Source organism: Microcaecilia unicolor, chromosome 5 (assembly GCF_901765095.1).
Source record: "Microcaecilia unicolor chromosome 5, aMicUni1.1, whole genome shotgun sequence".
In the NCBI taxonomy this organism is placed as follows: Eukaryota; Metazoa; Chordata; class Amphibia; order Gymnophiona; family Siphonopidae; genus Microcaecilia; species Microcaecilia unicolor.
In genome coordinates, this window is record NC_044035.1 from 18,683,095 (window position 1) to 18,705,266 (window position 22,172).

General features: G+C 42.7%; 1 protein-coding gene across 3 annotated transcripts in view; it reads right to left on the reverse strand.

The window, feature by feature from the left end:
- The window catches only part of NHLRC2 (NHL repeat containing 2), a 211,142-nt gene that overhangs the window by 144,021 nt on the left and 44,949 nt on the right, over positions 1-22,172 (reverse strand). For all 3 annotated transcript variants that reach the window (XM_030202703.1, XM_030202702.1, XM_030202704.1), the window contains exon 3: positions 3,350-3,805. In XM_030202703.1, the coding sequence (XP_030058563.1) occupies positions 3,350-3,805 (456 nt within the window). The remainder of the gene's footprint in view (positions 1-3,349; positions 3,806-22,172) is intronic.

The window sequence follows — 22,172 nt, forward strand, 5'->3', positions numbered from 1 at the left end:
TAAGCGGATTCTAAAGCGTGCAGTTCAAAAAATGTGTGGCTATGGGAAGGCACATGGGCATTTCGTGGGCATTCCGAAATTTACACGCGTTATAGAATATGGCCCAGTGCGCGTAAATCTACACGCAGGGATTTACACCATGTTTTCGTTGGTGTAAATGGACGTGTGCAGTTTTAAGCACTGGGATATCAACTAAGCGTATTCTATATACTGTGCCTAAACCTAGGCGTCGCTTATAGAATACGCTTAGGCAGAAATGTTTACCGTGTAGATTTTTTAGGCATTATCGGCATATGTAGAATCTGGCCCTATATGTGGAAGAGGCTCCCTAGCAAGTTGAGACTTCTCTTGGATATTTGGGACGTCGAGCGAAAAAAATGCAAGGCTTTGCTGCTTACCCGGCCCTTTTGATGTTCTAGCTACTGTTGGCGATTTAATTTCCCACTTTGCATGTTGTGCAATGTGCCACCTTTTATCTATATATATAAAAGGCACCACCAACGTTCTAATGAAGCCTCACTTCTGTTTTGCAGGGTGGTAGATATCCGGTTTCACGAATCACAGGCAGGACTAAGGAGTAGGGAAACACGCTCCTCTCCTGCTGACTCTGCTGCCCGGGTTGCTCCCCTCCTCCCCCCCCCCTCCCCAGCTGTATCCTCAGAGCATGGCTGTGTCAGAGAAAATGAGTGCAGGGAAAGTCAACCGCTCCCTCCCTCCCTTTACATTTAAAGCAACACCAGGGACTTGCATCTCTGCCTCTCTCAGCTTATTCTCTCCCTTCCCCGGAGAACTAGCATTAAATAGCCCTTGCCAGTGGAAATCGTAAAACTGGTGTACAGAGAAATGGGAGTTACTTGATGCTTTTCTTGACAACTGACCTCTTCTGTATCACCTATTTTCCAGACTGCTGCTGCCAGTTAAAAATAAAGTGCAGGACTCAGACAGGCTTGCCACTTTCAGAAGCCAACAACACTCTTTCTACACGTTCACTCTGCAGGGGACAGGAGAATCGATGGATGGCAAAAGGGGGGGCAGGGGACAGAGGAGAATCACTGGGCAGCTGGAGGGGGTGCAGGGGAGACAGGAGAATAGCTGGGTGGATGGAGGGGGGCAGGGGACAGATAACAAACACACACACATTCACTCTCACAGACACACTCACACCCAGACTCAATCTCTCTCTCACACACACACACACCAACACACACGGTGCTGCCAACCACGCAGAGGGGAGGAGAGGCAGGGGGGTCCTGAGACCACAAGGGAGGGGAGGGGAACACAGAGGGGGAGGGGGTCCTGAGACCTGAGAGGGGGGAGGGGGTCCTGAGGGGATAGGTATCTGTCACACACACACTCTCACAGTGTCTTCCTCTCTCACACTATCAGGCTCATTTTCAAAGCACTTAGCCTCCCAAAGTTCCATAGAAACCTATGGAACTTAGCCTCCCAAAGTGCTTTGAAAATATGCCTCTATGTCTCACACTGTATCACATTCACTCTCTATGTGTCACACAGTCACTCAAACACACTCGCAGACATGGGGGGGGGGGGGGGGGGAAGCGGTGCTAGCGCCCGTTTCATTCCTCTCTGAAACGGGCCTTTCACACTAGTAATATTAGAATTGATCCCTACTGCCGGGCAATATATGCCTGCGGAAAGCTTTTGTAGCTATAATCATTGTATGGTGTTTTTGCTTTATGTAACTTTGCTGCTGTTATTAATGTTTTGATGTGATCTGCACAAGGTTGAAGGCAGAATATAAATATATAAAATAAAATTTAAAAAAATGCCAATAGCCCTCATACAAGTATGCACTGCCAACATAAATCTCTTCCTGTTTTCTTCTTGCCTAGCAAGTGACAAAAGCAGCATCAATGCCAATAGGAACATTTCTGGAATTACTGTACTGTACGTTATAAAATGATAAGTGAATCCTCCCAGTAAATGTCAGAATAAGCAAGCTAAATATATATCTGATCATATTTTACTCAAAGCCATGAAGTTCTTACCCGAGTATTAAACTGCATAATGCCACCATCTGTTCATAAAGAGCTGCAATGGATGGCTTAAAGGGGGTGCAAGTTGGAAGCTTTAATTCTACTTCCTAACCATACACGAGACACAGAGCCCAGTTCCGCTGCACATTATGCAAACAGTTTGAAGCAGAGCTTCAAAACATGACCAAGACTGAGCTTCTTATCTTTCCACCTAAACCAACCTCTCCTCTTCCCCCATTCTCTATTTCTGTGGATAACACTCGCATCCTTCCTGTCTCATCAGCTCGTAACCTTGGGGTCATCATTGATTCCTCCCTCTCTGCACATATTCAGCAGACTGCTAAAACCTGTCATTTCTTTCTCTATAATATCACCAAAGTTCACCCTTTCCTTTCTGAGCACATACCAGAACCCTCATCCACACTCTTATCACCTCTCGCTTAGACTATTGCAACTTGCTTCTCACAGGTCTCCCACTTATCCATCTCTCTCCTCTTCAATCTGTTCAAAATTCTGCTGCACGACTAATATTCCACCAATGTTGTTATGCTCATATTAACCCTCTCCTCAAGTCACTTCACTGGCTTCCTATCCGTTTCGGTATACAGTTCAAACTCCGCTTATTGACCTATAAGTGCATTCACTCTGCAGCTCCTCAGTACTTCTCCACTCTCATCTCTCCCTACCTTCCTCCCCGGGAACTCCGTTCACTGGGTAAATCTCTCTTATCTGCACCCTTCTCCTCCACCGCTAACTCCAGACTCCGTTCCTTTTACCTTGCTGCACCATATGCCTAGAATAGACTTCCTGAGCAGGTACGTCAAGCTCCATCTCTGGCTGTCTTCAAATCTAAGCTAAAAGCCCACCTTTTTGATGCTGCTTTTAACTCCTAACCCTTATTCACTTTGTTCAGAACCCTTATTTTATCATCCTCACTTTAATATTCCCTTATCTCTTGTTTGTTTTGTCTGTCTGTCCTAATTAGATTGTAAGCTCTGTCGAGCAGGGACTGTCTCCTCATGTTCAAGTGTACAGTGCTGCGTACGTCTAGTAGCGCTATAGAAATGATAAGTAGTAGTAGTAGTGTTTGGGATTCTGGAATCTTGCTACTCTTTGGGATTCTGCACAGAATGTTGCTACTCTTTGGGATTCCGGAATCTTGCTACTTTTTGTCCTTATACCTTATTTGTCCTGTTTGTCTGTCCTGATTAGATTGTAAGCTCTGTTGAGCAGGGATTGTCCCTTCATGTTCAAGTGTACAGCGCTGCGTACGTCTAGTAGCGCTATAGAAGTAGTAGCTTTTACCAGACCATGCCATTAGTTTATACTGCAGAAAAACATACAGCTCTTACCACCAATAATATGCATGATTTGTCCACTCTTCCTGACAACCAAAATCCGGTGATGTCCTGTATCTGCTATCACCAATCTGTCGCCAGAACAATCCACTGTCACTTTACCAGGAAAGAGCAAAGGAGAAGGTGGCAGCGAGTCTCTGTATAGCTTCAGTGCAAGACGACTGTCTGCGATGTCTCCTTTTTGCTTGTAATACTTCAAAGCTACGGAGGTGAATAAAAACAACTTGTCTTTGTTTCCCTCTCCAACTAGAGAGAAAAGCAGGTTTCCATGTGGACCCAGGATAACCAGTGTGGGCCAGCAGGACACTTCCAGTTCTTGCCACAGTGTTGCATCGGCATCATTCACCACAGGATGGGAGATGTTATATCGAAGAACTGCACTTCTAATATTATCCAGAACTTTTTCGTTTGGAAACTTGGCTGAATGGACGCCAATAATGACAAGGCCATCTGAAAGCAAATGAAAACCAAATTATACGGGAGTTAAATCTGTAAAATGCTTTCCTTGTTTTGCTTAGGAACTATGGTATGGGGTCCTTTTACAAAGGCGCGCTAGCGTTTTTAGAGCGTGCTAAAAATAAGCATGCACCAAACATTACACACCTACATATTTCTATGGGCATTTCCAATGTTTAATATGCGCTAATCAATAGCATGCACTAAAAACGCTAGTGTGCCTTTGTAAAACCAACTTGGCGAACGCCATTACAGTATTATGTAAGCCACATTGAGCCTGCAAAAAGGTGGGAAAATGTGGGATACAAATGCAACAAATAAATAAATAAAAGGAAGCCTATTTGCTTATTGGAAAATCTGCCATGCTTTTTACCATCCTTAAGTGAAGGGGGAAATGGGACTTGATATACCGCCTTTCTGAGATTTTTGCAACTACATTCAAAGCGGTTTACATATATTCAGGTACTTATTTTGTACCAGGGGCAATGGAGGGTTAAGTGACTTGCCCAGAGTCACAAGGAGCTGCACTGGGAATCGAAAACAGAATCCGCTGCACTAACCACTAGGCTACTCCTCCACTAGCAACATTCCATGTAGAATCTCCAATAGTAGCAACATTCCATGTAGAATCTCCAATAGTATCTATTTTATTTTTGTTACATTTGTACCCTGCGCTTTCCCACTCATGGCAGGCTCAATGCGGCTTACATGGGGCAATGGAGGGTTAAGTGACTTGCCCAGAGTCACAAGGAGCTGCCTGTGCCTGAAGTGGGAATTGACCTCAGTTCCCCAGGACCAGAGTCCACCACCCTAACCACTAGGCCACTCCTCCTCCACTGTTGTTACTATTTAAGATTCTACATGGAATGTTGCTATTCCACTACCAACATTCCATGTAGAAGTCAGCCCTTGCAGATCACAAATGTGGCCACGCAGGCTTCTGCTTCTGTGAGCCTGCGCAGCCTTCTACATGGAATGTTGCTAGTGGAATAACATTCCATGTAGAATCTCCATTAGTAGCAACATTCCATGTAGAATCTCCAATAGTATCTATTTTATTTTTGTTACATTTGTACCCCGCGCTTTCCCACTCATGGCAGGCTCAATGCGGCTTACATGGGGCAATGGAGGGTTAAGTGACTTGCCCAGAGTCACAAGGAGCTGCCTGTGCCTGAAGTGGGAATCCAACTCAGTTCCTCAGTTCCCCAGGACCAAAGTCCACCACCCTAACCACTAGGCCACTCCTCCACTGGTGCTCTGAAGCAACCGGCAGGCGAAACATGTTTCATGGGAGGACCTGTACTTAGATATGTGCAATGATTAAAGCTCATGAGAGGAGTTCCCTGTTGGGATTAATGAATTTTTTTTTAGGATTCATGATGGTCCCTCTATTATCTATGAGCACATATCTGTATGCAAAGGTTTTGATACTTTTTTTTGTGACATTTTTTACAGTATTTTGATTCATGAGTTACTACATTGTGGGTTTTGAGGTAGAAGTTATATGACTGTTTCCCCCAGTGATCAATGCAGTAACCCTATGATTTAATTCAGCTAATTCTACACTTGAGCTGGCATAAAGATTCAGCAGTGCTAGAAAATGGATTGGAAAAAAAAAAAACTGTGCTAAATTTTTACTGCAGGGCTTTTTTTTTTTTTTTTTTTAATTGGTTGGGAGCAATTTCATATCAAACATATAAATGACAAGAGGCGTACTCACTCGCAAATGCGCAGTATAGACCCTCTCTGTCTCGCCCCCGCATTAATACGTGATGACGGGGGCGTGACAGAGAGGGAACCTGCGCACCTGCGAGTGAGGGAACCACCGTCGCCACCGCTCCCCCCCAGGGTTGCCGCTACCGCTCCCCCCACCCACCCGGAGTCGCCGCCGCCACCCACCCTCCACCCAGCCCAGGTACCTGGCTTCACTAATCAAACCGCCGGAACGCAGCGCACAGCTCATCTGAGCTGCCGTTGGCCTTCCTTACCTGCCTGTGTCCCGCCCTCGCCGACGTTACGTCACACGAGGGCGGAACACACGCAGAGAAGGAAGGCCGACGGCAGCTCAGATGAGCTGTGTGCTGCGTTCCGGCGGTTTGAATAGTGAAGCCAGGTACCCGGCCCGGGTGGAGGGATGGCGGCGACCTATTCGGGGGGGGGGGGGGGGGCCTTTCAAAACCCCCCCTTCCTTTACTAGCCCGTTTTTACGGGCTCAACGGCTAGTAAATAAATAAATATTCACTGGTTTGCATGCCCACTGTGCTATAGTGCAGAAGATTTATGCTGATTTTCCCGCACTAAATTTTCTTCCAGCATAAAGAGTTTAAGATTAGTGCGGGAAAATCAAGTGCAGACTGATGTGCTAACAGGTGGCACCGCTTACTGACTTGTAAACTCTCCAGAGCCAGAGACAAGATAATTTATGGAGAAGCCCCTGAATATATGCTCAACCTCATTGATCTACCTTCTAGGAATGCGCTAATATCTGCAAGGACCTACCCTCAATCTCCATTATCCCAACTGTAGAAATGTTAAGTACAAAGACCCTTTTTGCTTCGTCCTTCCCTTACATCAGTCCAAAATTCTGGAATATGCTGCCGGGACAGCTAAAGGAACTAGTCGACCATCAGCTGGTCAAAAAGTCTTTAAAAACATTCTTATTCGCCAGAGCTTATTCCACTGGCAACTCCTATGTTTAACCTCTCTCCCTTGCTGACTGTACATGGCTATCTGCCGGTTGCTTTGCCCCTATCTTTCACCCCGTGTTGTCCCCTGTTCCTTTCCCAGCCTGTCACTGAGTCATCTTTGCATTGTATCATTACCTCTTGACTTCATGTAAGCCACATTGCGCCTGCTCTTGTGGGAAAACGTGGGGTAAAAATGCACCAAATAAATAAATAAATAAATATCTACTGTACATGAATGAAGCTTGTCTTGAGCTGCAACTGAAAAAGGCAGGAGTTAAAATCCAAAAGCCCTTCCCCCTTCCTAGCTTTCCTCTGTGGCATCATACAAACTGCTGCGTTTTGTAGTGGTAGTAAAGAAGAAAAAAAAGGGGGGGCAGGGGAGGAGGAGGAAGAAGAAAGAAGAGGGGAAGATGTGTTGGCAGACCGTCAGAGCAGTGGCGTAGCCAGAAGGCAAATTTTGGGTGGGCCAACAGCTTGGATGGATGGGCACCATGCTGTGCTCTGCCCTTCCCTGCCTCTCTCTCTCCACCACCCCTGCAAAAAAAAAAAAAAAAATGAAAAATGTGCGGGGGGTGGGGGCTGTAACCCTGCATGGAACCTTCGGTCCCTGCAGCATTCTTTTCTTCACCCGTCGCCGGCAGCGCTGCCATTCAATCACACAGGCAGATCCGCTCCTCTCTGATGCACTTCCTGTTTACGTAGGGCCAGATGGACGCGGCAGAGGGGAGCGGAGCTGCCTGTGTAAATGAATGGCAGCGCTACCGGCGACGGGCGAAGAAAAGAATGCTGCAGGGACCAAGGCAGCGCCGGCAGGGAGGACATGCAAGGGGATGTTGGGTGGGCGGGCCTGGAGGGAAAGTGGCTGGGCCTGGGCCCATCCAGGCCCGCCCGTGGCTACGCCCCTGCGTCAGAGAGACAGCAAGATTTATTTGACACTGGGTGAGGCAATCCAAGGCCACCACACTATTTTATCTACGTGCAAATGATAATTTAACAAAGCAGAACAACAAATCAAAATGTCCTAGCAAAAACACAGATTGGAGTGTGGGGGGGGGGGGGGGGGGTGGAATAGGGTACGACTACCGATTAGGAAACTATGTTCAGCAAGCAAAACTAGGACTCCTCCTAGGTCTTTCACCCTGGTAACCTTAGGTAAGGACAGAACAAATGGTTTCGTTTATATAAGCAGCCAGAACTGGATGCTAAAATGGTAGTTTATAATAAAAAGAAAAAGATAACATCTTTATTTGCAAGGAATCAACACTTGATTTAGCAGACTATTAATTACATATTATATACACACACACAGCAGCTAACGACAGGCAGATAAGTCTGTTTCTATCAAGTGCTGTCTGTGTCCCTGTCCTCCAACTCGCCCTTCCTGTTAATGTTTTCAATTTTGGCTCATGTCACCAGCATTTAGTGCATGGTATCAGCTCATTGCATATTATTGGCATGTCGTATGCACTGTCTTCTTCCATACCCATGTTAAGTAGAGGAGTTTGGTAGCCGTGTTAGTCCACTCTTAAGGTTATCAATAGAAATCAAACAAAATAAAACATGGAAAAGAAAATAAGATGATACCTTTTTTATTGGACATAACTTAATACATTTCTTGATTAGCTTTCGAAGGTTGCCCTTCTTCCTCAGATCGGAAATAAGCAAATGTGCTAGCTGACAGTGTATATAAGTGAAAACATTCAAGCATTACTATGACAGTAAAATAGATACCATTGGAGATTCTACATGGAATGTTGCTACTATTGGAGATTCTACATGGAATGTTGCTATTCCACTAGCAACATTCCATGTAGAAGGCTGCGCAGGCTTCTGTTTCTGTGAGTCTGACGTCCTGCACGTACGTGCAGGACGTCAGACTCACAGAAGCAGAACCCTGCGCGGCCACATTGCTGATCTACGAGGGCCGACTTCTACATGGAATGTTGCTAGTGGAATAGCAACATTCCATGTAGAATCTATAGAAATCAAAGAAAATAAAACATGGAAAAGAAAATAAGATGATACCTTTTTTATTGGACATAACTTAATACATTTCTTGATTAGCTTTCGAAGGTTGCCCTTCTTCCTCAGATCGGAAATAAGCAAATGTGCTAGCTGACAGTGTATATAAGTGAAAACATTCAAGCATTACTATGACAGTCTGACAGGGTGGGAGGATGGGGGTGGGGTTTTTTTTTTGTCATTTATTGAGGCATTTGTACAATATATAATTATCTAACATTTGTGTGACGGCTACCTGGGTCAATCACACTGATACTGAGTAATTCGTTGGGCATTTGGAGAGGGTAGATGATGGATTCTGTGTCCCTTGGCTGTCCTCACCCCCATCCTCCCACCCTGTCAAACTGTCATAGTAATGCTTGAATGTTTTCACTTATATACACTGTCAGCTAGCACATTTGCTTATTTCCGATCTGACGAAGAAGGGCAACCTTCGAAAGCTAATCAAGAAATGTATTAAGTTATGTCCAATAAAAAAGGTATCATCTTATTTTCTTTTCCATGTTTTATTTTGTTTGATTTCTATCCATACCCATGTGAAATACACTACAGCATAAATCTTTAAACATTAATTTTGGGTTAAATATTCACTCCTATGGTCAATGTTTTTGTACAAAATAGTGAGGACAGCCAAGGGACACAGAATCCATCATCTACCCTCTCCAAATGCCCAATGAAGTACTCAGTATCAGTGTGATTGACCCAGGTAGCCGTCACACAAATGTTAGATAATTATATATTGTACAAATGCCTCAATAAATGACAAAAATGGAGATACTAATTTTCAGTTCAGTTGGGTACACCAGTCAAAAAACCTCTGCATCGGCTCTTCACAATTCTACAGCACTTGACAACAAAAGCTTTACTTGCTGCTGGGACCTAGGTATCAAGAAGGCAAAAATGAATTCATGTCCAAGCAATATTTGGCCTCTGCCAAGTGCTGTAGTAAATTGTGAATCTGGAGGTTCATAGTCAGTTACAAACAGCTACATAAGTCATTTCCCTATCCAAGTAGGCTTACAATGTAAGGGCCCGATATTCAAAATGATTTAAACAGACTGCTAAAACCTGTCGTTTCTCTCTCTATAATATCAGCAAAATTCGCCCTTTCCTTTCTGAGCAAACTACCAGAACCCTCATCCACGCTCTTATCACCTCTCGCTGAGACTATTGCAACTTGCTTCTCACAGGTCTCCCACTTAGCCATCTCTCTCCTCTTCAAATTCTGCTGCACGACTAATATTCCGCCAGTGTCGTTATGCTCATATTAGCCCTCTCCTCAAGTCACTTCACTGGCTTCCTATCCGTTTCCGCATACAGTTCAAACTCCTCTTATTGATCTATAAGTGCATTCACTCTGCAGCTCCTCAGTACCTCTCCACTCTCATCTCTCCCTACATTCCTCCCTGGGAACTCTGTTCACTGGGTAAATCTCTCTTATTTGCACCCTTCTCCTCCACTGCTAACTCCAGACTCCGTTCCTTTTATCTTGCTGCACCATATGCCTGGAATAGACTTCCTGAGCCGGTACGTCAAGCTCCATCTCTGGCCGTCTTCAAATCTAAGTTAAAAGCCTACCTTTTTGATGCTGCTTTTAACTCGTAACCCTTATTCACTTGTTCAGAACCCTTATTTTATCATCCTTATCTCTTGTTTGTCCTGTTTGTCAGTCCTAATTAGATTGTAAGCTCTGTTGAGCAGGGACTGTCTTCATGTTCAAGTGTACAGCGCTGTGTATGTCTAGTAGCGCTTTAGAAATGATAAGTAGTAGTACTACTACTATTATTTAACATTTCTATAGCGCTACAAGGCATATGCAGCGCTGTACACCATACACAAAAAAGACAGTCCCTGCTCAAAGAGCTTACAATCTAGATAAGACAGGTAAACAGACAGAACAATTAAGGGTAAGGGAATAAATAGGTGAGGATAAAGGACAGGGCAAATGAGTAGAGGGTTAGGAGTTAAAAGCAATGGCAAAGAGGTGGGCCTTAAGTCTGGACTGAAAACGGCCAAAGACAGGTCTAGCAGTAAGTAGTAAATAGCCAGTAGAGACTCATGGCCGTTTTAAATCACCTTAACGTAGTATAACAAAGTACTCTGGTTCACTGCGGTCTATTTATTACAAAAAACAAACAAATAAATAAATTAAAATAGAAGTAATTCACAAAAGTGGAGAACTTGCCCATAGTGACCCATCAGATTTCATGTTTCATTTGCTGCAGAGAAAATATGAAACTGGATTGGTCAGTACTGGGCAACTCTTGTGGAGAGCTTTCTTTTCTTCTTCTCTTTATAAATAGGCACCGTCTAAGGGTCATTGTTCATTTTTACTCAGTTTGTAAGAATAACACACCACCTGTCAAGGGACCAGTTTATACAAGACTGAAATATAACAGATCATGCCGTGGCTTGGTCCGTATGCCAGCTGCAGTGACCTGTATTTGTTATGTATGTTGCCTAGTTGGTTACTGTTTAACAATAAACATAGTAAACATAGTAGATGACGGCAGAAAAAGACCTGCACAGTCCATCCAGTCTGCCCAAGAAGATAAATTCATATGTGCTACTTTTTTATTTGTACTGTCCTCTTCAGTGCACAGACCGTATAAGTCTGCCCAGCACTATCCCCGCCTCCCAACTACCAGTCCCGCCTTCCACCACCAGCCCCGGCACAGACCGTATAAGTCTGCCCAGCACTACCCCGCCTCCCAACCACCAGCTCTGCCACCCATTCTAGGCTAAGCTCCTGAGGATCCCTTCCTTCTGCACAGGATTCCTTTATGTTTATCCCACGCATGTTTGAATTCCGTTACCTTTTCATCTCCACCACCTCCCGCGGGAGGGCATTCCAAGCATCCACCACCCTCTCCGTGAAAAAATACTTCCTGACATTCTTCTTGAGTCTGTCCCCCTTCAATCTCATTTCATGCCCTCTCGTTCTACCGCCTTCCCATCTCCGGAAAAGGTTCGTTTGCCGATTAATACCTTTCAAATATTTGAACGTCTGTATCATATCACCCCTGTTTCTTCTTTCCTCCAGGGTATACATGTTCAGGTCCGCAAGTCTCTCCTCATACGTCTTGTAACGCAAATCCCATACCATCCTCGTAGCTTTTCTTTGCACCGCTTCAACTCTTTTTACATCCTTAGCAAGATACGGCCTCCAAAACTGAACACAATACTCCAGGTGGGGCCTCACCAATGACTTGTACAGGGGCATCAACACCTCTTTTCTAATGCCCAATTTAAAATCTCTGCTGCTCGGAGCTCAGGGGTACTCAGTTGAAATTCGGTGGACTTGGGAATAACAAGTATAGAATGTTTGTACGTTTGGGAAGCTTGCCAGGTGCCCTTGGCCTGGATTGGCCGCTGTCGTGGACAGGATGCTGGGCTCGATGGACCCTTGGTCTTTTCCCAGTGTGGCATTACTTATGTACTTATGAAGCTTGAAGAAGCTAAGATACCATGCTCTTCTAGGCTGAGCCCTGCAGCACATTGTAGGTCCTTTCAAATAACAATTAAATAGCAAGGGGGTGTCATGGTTTGTTGATTAAGAGATCACTTGCAAATGCAACATGGATAGGCCAAAGAGTTGTAAGGGGACATTATAGCTCAATACTGCTTTCATTTAAAAAGATACAGTTAGAAGGAAAACCAGGCAGCAGATCCCATCTTTATCCAACTTGCGCTGTAGGCTTTTATTTTTGCTGGAAGAACTTACAAATCTTTCAGTTCAGGGCAGGGCGAAAATGAATATTTACAAACAGATGTGATGAAAGTGCTTCAAAGGGACTGAGAATGTTTAAACTGGCACATTGAAAAGTACGTTCCAGTAAGACCTTAAGTACTGTACCATTCCCAAAGTCCAGTAATAAGCAGGAAGTTTACTCTCTTCATTTTACTCTTAAAAACGCACTTGGCACAAGGGAAGAGGACAGTCAAAATATTAAGGACCAGATTTATGGATGGAACAAATTCAGAGCAAAAGGATGCAGAAAGCATGCAAATGCATCTGCTCACACAATTCTTATCAAAGTACATATTCTGCTAAAGCTCTCAATGCTTGGGATTTCTGAAAAGAAAAACAATTTCCAAAACAAAGGAACTCTGCAAAAACCAAAAGGGAGGGAAGCTGAGAGACCTTAGCCTAATGGGCAAAGGTGCAGAAAGCAACACAGGACAAGTTGACCAGTTTCTGTTTTACACAGCTTCGGCATGTTTCAGTTCAGAGACAGGGCACATGCCAAGGCTGTGTTAATTGGCTTCTTTGTTGGGTGTCTGCACCCACCTTAGCCAAACCCCAACTGATTACTGCTACAACACCCACGTTCTTGGATTTGATTCTTACAGTAACAAAACAAATAATACTTACTCACTCAGAAGTGAAATAAAAAGAAAAGTTTATTCTGGAAACAAGTAAATAGTAGCTCAAGCAGAGGCTTACAGCAAGTCTGAAATACATAAAAGAAATTATTAGATAGATTGAGAAGTTCTGAGAGAAGAGGACATGTCTCTGGTAAGTGAACACTATTTTACTTTGTGCTTTGGAAACTTAAAGATTGGAGTTTAAAGAAGGAATTGTAGATTAATGATAGGCAGAATAAAAATATAAAAAAGCAAACTTTACTTCTCCATACTCTTTCCCCCTAGTTTTAAAACTTGAACTTTGTACCACAGCATTAACAGATAGCCTCTAGCAGGCACTGCAGGACCTAGTTTAGTATTAAGGGGGGTGGAGAGAGAGAGAGAGAAAGAAAGAGAAAAGCAAGCATTAACTAGTTTCCATAGTGTATAACCCTTTTCCCATAGTTTTAAACTGAAATTTTCTCTAGAAGTAGACATTTTTCCCATCGTTTTAAACTGAAACGTTTTCAAGAGTTAGAAACTTAACAGCCAAAAAAAAATTTAAAGGATAGAGGGAAGGCCCAAATCTTGTTCTAAAAGACAGTTATTTTCTGTTCTTTGGTTGCTAGAGAGGTAGCACTGCCACTGACCTCAATTAGTTGTTAATTACGGTGTGAGGAAGCAGAATATTTGCATAGGTTACTAAGGGCAACCTGATTACTGAATTAGATTCAAAGACCCTGCTTTGAACAAGTCCTCTTAAATTCAAAACTATATAAAGAAGAAAGGGCCCATGAACTTTCTTTCTGAGATGTTCTGAGAGAAGAGGACATTTCATTTATTTATTTATTTATTTATTTATTTATTTATTGCATTTGTACCCCACATTATCCCACCCTTTTGCAGGCTCAATGTGGCTTACAGGATGTGAATTTGGTATGATCGTTACATAGAGTTGGGTACAGTTGGTAGTGAATTGTAGTAAAAGAGGAATTAATTAGAAGGTAATGGGTAAGGTCATGTCGAAGTGTTTTAGGGCGTTTGGGTGATGTACGGAGTAGTATGATTCATCAGGATTGCTTTGTAGGCTATGTTGAGGGGAAGTGTCTTCAAAGGTTTGTAGTTTGATTCATCAAGGATTATTTTTGTAGGCTTTGTTGAAGAGAAATGTCTTCAAAGTTTTGCGAAAGTTGGTTAAGTTGTCCGTGGTTTTCAGGGTCTTGGGTAGTGCGTTCCATAGCTGTGTGCTTTTGTACGCAAAGGTAGTAGCGTATGCCTGTTTGTATTTGGTTCCTTTACAGCTGGGGAAGTTCAAGTTGAGGAACTTACGGGCTGATCTTCTGGCATTTCTGGGTGGTAAGTCTATTAGGTTCAGCATGTAGATTGGGGCCTCTGCGTGAATGATTTTGTATACGGTCGTGCAGATCTTGAACTCAATTCGTTCCTTGAGCGGGAGCCAGTGTAGTTTCTCTCTTAGGTGTTTTGCACTTTCGTATTTGAGTTTTCCAAAAATAAGACGGGCTGCGGTGTTCTGGGCTGTTTGGAGTTTCTTAATGGTCTGTTCTTTACATCCTACATACAGAGCATTGCAATAGTCCAGGTGACTTATCACTAGTGATTGTACCAGGGTGCGGAAGACGTATCTAGGGAAAAAAGGTTTTATTCTTTTGAGTTTCCACATTGAGTAGAACATTTTTTTTCGTTGTGTTCTTCACATGGGTATCGAGTGTGAGGTTTCGATCAATAGTGACTCCCAGAATTTTCAGATTTTCTGAGATAGGAAGTGTGCATTAAGGTGTGGTTATGGTAGGATAGTTGCTTGTGTTGTATTGGGATGTGAGGACCAGACATTGAGTTTTTTCTGCGTTCAGTTTTAACTTGAATGAGTCCGCCCAAGAGTGCATGATGTGGAGGCTCTGATTGATTTCGTTGGTTATTTAGTTTAGGTTATTTTTGAACGGGATATAGATCGTCACGTCGTCCGCATATATATAGGGGTTTAGGTTCTGATTTGCTAGTAGTTTGGCCAGTGGTGTCATCATCAGGTTGAAAATAGTTGGCGAGAGGGGAGATCCCTGAGGAACTCCACACTCCGGCGTCCAGGTTGGTGATCTGTCATTGTTCGTTACTACTTGGTAGGACCTGGTGGTGAGGAAGCCTTTGATCCAGTTTTAGTGCACTATCCAGTGGTAAGTGAACACTATTTTGATTTGTGCTTTGGGAACTTAAAGATTGGGGTTTAAAGGAGGAATTGTAGGTTAGTGACAGGCAGAATAAAAATATTAAAAAGCAAACTTACCAACTAATCTCCTCTTTCCCCCTAGTTTTAAAACTTGAACTTTGTACCACAGCATTAACAGATAGCCTCTAGCAGGCACTGCAGGACCTAGTTTACTATTAAGTGGGGGAGGGGGGGGGAGACAGAGAGACAGAAAAGCAAGCATAGTTTGAAATGTCTATATGTGAATGCCAGAAGCCTAAGAAATAAGACGGAAGAGTTAGAATATATTGCACTAAATTAAAAATCAGATATAATAGGCATCTCTGAGACCTGGTGGAAGGAGGATAACCAGTGGGACACTGTCATACCAGGGTACAAATTATATCGTTGGGACAGGGTGGATTGAATTGGTGGAAGGGTAGCATTGTATGTTAAGGAGGACCTTGAACCAAATAGATTGAAAATTCTGCAGGAAATAAAACACATCTTGGAATTCCTATGGATGGAAATTCCATGTATAAAGGGGAAAAAGATATTGATAGAAGTGTACTACCGTCCGCCTGGCCAGGATGAAAAGACGGATGTAGAAATGTTACAGGAAATTAGGGATGCTAACAAACTGTGCAACAAAATAATAATGAGTGATTTCAATTACCAACAACACACAAACAATTCTACCTCGTGCACAATTAGTTTGGGGGCAACTATGGCAGGCACACCTATGGCAGGTGTGCCTGCCACAGTTGCCCCCAAACTAATTGTGCACGAGGTAGAATTGTTTGTGTGTTGTTGATATTTTATTCTACCCATTCCGGATGATTTCAATTACCCCAATACTGACTGAGTAAATGTAACATCAGGGCATGCTAGGGAGGTAAAATTCCTTGACTAAATCAAGGACTGTTTTATGGCGCAGCTGGTACAGGAGCAGACAACAGAAGAAAAAATTCTAGACCTAGTCCTTAGTGGAGCGCATGATCTGGTGTGGGAGATAATGGTGATGGGGCCGCTTGATAACAGTGATCATAATATGATCAGATTTGGTATTAGCTTTGGAGTAAGTATACGTAGGAAATCCAATATGTTAGTGTTTAACTTTCAAAAAGGAGACTATGATAAAATGAGAAGAGCGGTGAAAAAAAAAAAACTTAGAGGAGCGGCTTCGAGGGTCAAAAATTTACATCAGGTGTGGATGCTGTTCAAAAACACCATCCTGGAAGCCCAGGCCAAATATATTCCATGTATTAAAAAAGGAGGACGGAAGACCAAACAACAACCAGCATGGTTAAAAAGTGAGGTGAAGGAAGCTATTAGAGCTAAAAGAAAATCTTTCAGAAAATAGAAGGAACCAACTGAAAATAATAAGAAACAGCTTAAGGAATGGCAAGTGAAATGCAAAGAGCTGATAAGCAAGGCAAAGAGGGACTTTGAAAAAAAGATTGCACTGGAGGCAAAAACACATAGAGGCATATTTTCAAAGCACTTAGCCTTCCAAAGTTCCATAGGTTTCTATGGAACTTTGGAAGGCTAAGTGCCTTGAAAATATGCCTAATAGTAAAAAATTTTTTAGGTATATTAAAAGATGCCGGCAAAAGAATCAGTTGGACCGCTAGATGACCGAGGGGTAAAAGGGGCAATCAGGGAAGACAAAGACAAAGCCATAGCGGAGAGATTAAATGAATTCTTTGTTCGGTCTTCACCGAGGAAGATTTGGGAGAGATACTGGTGCCAGAAATGGTATTCAAAGCTGACGAGTCGGAAAAACTGAATGAAATCCATATAGACCTAGAGGATGTAATGGGGCCATTTGACAAATTGAAGAGTAGCAAATCTCCTGGACCGGATGGTATTCATCCCAGAATACTGATAGAATTGAAAAATGAACTTGCGGAACTATTGTTAGTAATATGTAATTTATCTTTAAAATCGAGCATGGTACCGGAAGATTGGAAGGTGGCCAATGTAACATCGATTATTTTAAAAAGCGTTTGACAAAGTACCTCATGAAAGACTCCAGAGGAAATTGGAGAGTCATGGGATGGGAGGTAATGTCCTATTGTGGATTAAAAACTGGTTAAAAGATAGAAACAGAGAGTAGGGATAAATGGTCAGTTTTCTCAATGGAGAAGGGTAGTTAGTGGGGTTCCCCAGGGGTCTGTGCTGGGACCACTGCTTTTTAACATATTTATAAATGACCTAGAGATGGGAGTAACTGGTGAAATAATTAAATTTGATGACAACACAAAATTATTTCAAAGTTGTTAAATCGCAAGAGGATTGTGAAAAATTACAAGAGGACCATACGAGACTGGGAGACTGGGCATCTAAATGGCAGATGACGTTTAATGTGAACAAGTGCAAAGTGATGCTTGTGGGAAAGAGGAACCCAAATTATAGCTATGTAATGCAAGGTTCCACGTTAGGAGTCATCGACCAAGAAAGGGATCTAGGTGTCGTCGTTGATGATATGTTGAAACCTTCTACTCAGTGTGCTGAGGCGGCTAAGAAAGCAAATTGAATTTTAGGTATTATTAGGAAAGGAATGGAAAACAAAAATGAGGACGTTATAATGCCTTTGAATCACTCCATGGTGCGACTTCACCTCAAATATTTTCAATTCTGGTCACCGCATCTCAAAAAAGATATAGTGGAATTAGAAAAGGTACAGAAAGGGTGACGAAAATTATAAAGGGGATGGGACGACTTCGCTAAGAGGAAAGGCTAAAGCGGCTAGGGCTCTTCAGCTTGGAGAAGAGACGGCCGAGGGGAGATATGATAGAGGTCTATAAAATGAGTGGAATGGAACAGGTAGATGTGAAGCATCTGTTTACTCTTTCCAAAAATACTAGGGCTAGGAGGCATGCAATGAAGCTACGAAGTAGTAAATTTAAAACAAATCAGAGAAACTTTTTCTTCACTCAACGTGTAATTAAACTCTAGAATTCGTTGCCAGAGAATGTGGTAAAGGCGGTTAACTTAGCCTGGTTTAAAAAAGGTTTGGACGGATTCGTAAAGGAATAGTCCATAGACCATTATTAAAATGGACTTGTGGAAAATCCACTGCTTATTTCTGGGATAAGCAGCATAAAATGTTTTGTACTTTTTTGGGGATCTTGCCAGGTATTTGTGACCTGGATTGGCCACTGTTGGAAACAGGATGCTGGGCTTGATAGACCTTTGGTCTGTCTCAGTATGGCACTACTTATGTACTTATGGACTTCTTTGGGTCCATGTCAGTTCACTGCCCTGGAAACAAGGAAGCCCAACCTACATACATTTCCCTCTTTTTTTTTATTTTTTTTTACGTTTCAACATTTTTTATTGAAGACATTACATAAGCAGGCTTAATCATTGATATCACAACAACCAAACAAAACTGTTCAATAACAATCTATTGTAACTAACTGTCTCCACGAGTTTATTATTATCCCCCCCCCCCGCCTCCCAAATCCCATTACCGCCCCTCCCCTCCCTCCCTCCCCACCTCCCCATCCCATCCCCTCCCCTCCCGCCATATTGGTTGGTACCTATGTATTGTTTATTGACCTAGAGTATTGAAGACCAAACTTTTCCCCCTATGGGACAAAGAGTCTACATAAGCGCCCCAAATTTTCATAAATGTTTTCTTTCATTTAATGAACATTTAGCCTCTTTAACGTCCCACATCATTAACTGGTGGACAAGGTTTTGCCAATGCCAATATTCTGGTCCTACATCATTTGTCCAGTTTTGCAAGATACATTTCTTTGCTAGCAAGGTAAGTTTGCGGAGGAACAAAGTGTGCTCTGGTATTTTACCCTTAAATGATCCTGGCAGATTCAGCAGCATTTGCACTGGTGTACCTGCTAACTTTTGACCTAATAATTGTGACATATAGTGAATGATTTTCCCCAAAACCTTCTAATCTTCCAACAACTCCAGAAACTATGGTAAAATGTGTTATCCGCCCTCCCACATCTCGTACACAAGGGCGTCTGCAACCCCCCGAATATTGCTAGTTGTGCTGGTGCCATGTAGGCTCTATGTATAAAACGGAATGCACATTCCCTATATTGAGCTCCACTTATCAATTTCGGTATCCCCCTCACATTTCCCCTATTTTTATAAAATTGATTTAGTACATGTTATACAATAATCCAGAAGCGAATTACCATTTTAGCACATCCCACTAACCAATCATCTACTTTCCTAATCCAACACATCCGACTTCTATCCTATCAATTATCAGTCCATACCCTAATTCCTTGAATAGCAGTTACGCCACCTGAGTCACAAAGCCATGCTATCTTCACCCACCATACCTTCTGTCACAAATTTCAAGCCCACCCCCTCATACTACTTCAGCAGTTTATATCACTTATCCAAACCATATACCAGCTGACCTTGTGGTTAAGCTAGCAGACTGCTCCCATATTCCCCTTTTCACTATCCAGACACAATGTGGTTTCAAACTGTATGAAACACAGGAAGTCTTGACCCAAAGAATTAATACAAACCCAAATATCCATTAAAGTTATCTTAATTACACTGGACCATTCTATACACATGTACTTATCTTCTAAAAGCTTGTAACAAAGTTCACAATTAATAAATTAAGTTGTCTTAAACTTAATTCTGAAAAATATGGAGACCATAAAAGTTCTTTCAGAGACAGCATTAAATCAGATACAAACTAATACACTCCAAGCCTCTGAGGTTAAAAAGTTGGCAGAAAAAACTGAAAAATTTGAACTTTTGGGTCAATCCTTAGTTAAAGACAAAAATTATACCTCACGACGCCTGGAGTTTTTGGAAAATCAATCTAAAAGACTGACTTTGCGCTTTATAAATTTTCCTCGGTCTCCTTTGGTGGTACCAATTCAAATGGCTAGAAAATACTTTATGGAAACCCTGGGAATGCCGGAGACTTCGTTGCCACCTATAACACGTGCTTATTATATTCAAACTGGTGGGAATCCACCAGAAAATTTACAACAAGATGCAATGAACCTTACGGCATTCCTAGAATCCTCTCTAGAGGTCATCACTCAACGAACCACATTATTGGTAACTTTTGCGATGGCAATGGATAGGGACGCTGTCCTTAAGCTTTCTTTGAGGCATTTAGACTCCCTGTTTTTGGGTTCAAAAATTAGAGTTTTCCCTGATTTAGCTAGAGATACTCAACAGAGACGTAAGATTTTTTTATCTTTACGCCCTAGAGTTAATGCTATAGGCGCAGATTTTCTTTTAAGATTTCCATGTGTATGTAGGATAAAATTTCAGTCTAAGCAATATAAATTTTTTGACCCAAAACAGCTGGAAGATTTCTTATTAAGCAGAGAAGAGGTTAATGTATAAGTTTAGTCACATATGCAACACTGTATGGCAGAGCTGAGTTAGCCACTTGGGAATCAAGCTGTTCTTTTAGATATAAAATGTTTGGTATTATATTGTATTTCCTAAAGTCTTGGATCGATTACCTAAATTGTGGGCGTTAGAATAGAATATCATTTCGCAATGTTAATTTGCAGACTGTATTTGATTTTTTGTAATTTTCATATTTGTGTATTATCACTCATAAGTAAATATTATGAATGTTAAAATTGATAAATAAAGAAATTAAAAAAAAATAAATTAAGTTGTCTTGTAAAATGCTACTACTACTAATAATAATAATACAAGCTCTAGATCCAGTTATTGGATCTATCGGACCAGGGCCCCCACCAGAAAGGGAGCGAAGTTGCATAAGGCATTCTGCACTGCCCTGAGCTCCAAGCGATTTATCAACCACCGAGACTCTTGTTCTATATAGGTGTCCTGTGCCAGATGGGACGTGTAATGAGCTCCCAAATCCGACTTGCTGGCATCCGTTGTCACAGTCTCCCACTGTGTTATCCGATGGTCAAATTTATAGGCGACAACCACCACTATATACGACCAAAGGCTTTCGGCTTATCCTCCGGCAACCGCTGTGGCCTAGTTTCCCCCAGTACTTTCAACAAGTTACCGAGATCTTCTCCACACAGCCACTTGCTCCAAAAGGGCAGTTTAACTGGACGTAACTGTGACGCTGCATCAGCTACCGACATGCCATAACAGCCTAAGACATACTTTGGGTCATAACCCGTAACATGTCATAAATAGGATCCACCAAGTAGGCCAACCCCGCATCCAGTTATAATTTGAAGAATTTTTAATACAGTTGTCTTATTTACAGATTTTATTTTATTTAATAGTTACCCCTGACGCAGCCCAGTTCTGGGCAAAATGTGGCCACATTGGGTCTTTGTATCCCCCTCAATAAACATATGATTTATCTACTATATCTGATCTCCTGTTTTTCCTGCACTGTCACCCTTTTGTGTACATGGAGGGGCATAATCGAGCTCGAATGACTATCTCCATGGGCGTCTATGTCCGAGAATGGGTACGTGAAGGGGCGGGACAGACCGTATTTTTGAAAAAAAATGGGTGCCCATCTTTTTTTCGATAATATGGTTTGTGCCGGGCAAATGCATAGGATTTTTGCGGATTTGAGCTGGGCGGTATCGTTTTTCAGCGATAATGGAAACCGAAGGTGCCTAGCTCAAAAACGAACAAATCCAAGGCATTTGGTTGTGGGAGGGGCCAGGATTCGTAGTGCACTGGTCCCCCTCACATGCCAGGACACCAACCGGGCACCCTAGGGGGCACTTGTAACAATTTTAAAAAAATAGTAAAATACCTCAAGTCCATAGCTCCCTTCCTTTGGGTGCTGAGCCCCTCAAATCCCCCCCAAAACCCACTGCCCACAACTCTACACCATTACCATAGCCCTTATGGCTGAAGGGGGGCACCTAGATGTGGGTACAGTGGGTTTTGGGGGCGTTTGGAGGGCTCCCATTTAGCACCACAAGTGTAACAGGTAGGGGGGGATGGGCCTGGGTCCACCTGGCTGACGTCCACTGCACCCACTAACAACTGCTCCAGGGACCTGCATACTGCTGTGATGGAGCTGGGTATGGCATTTGAGGCTGGAATACAGGCTGGAAAAAAAAGTTGTTAAAGTTGTTTTTTTTTTTGGTGAGAGGGGGTTAGTGACCACTGGGGGAGTCAGGGGTGG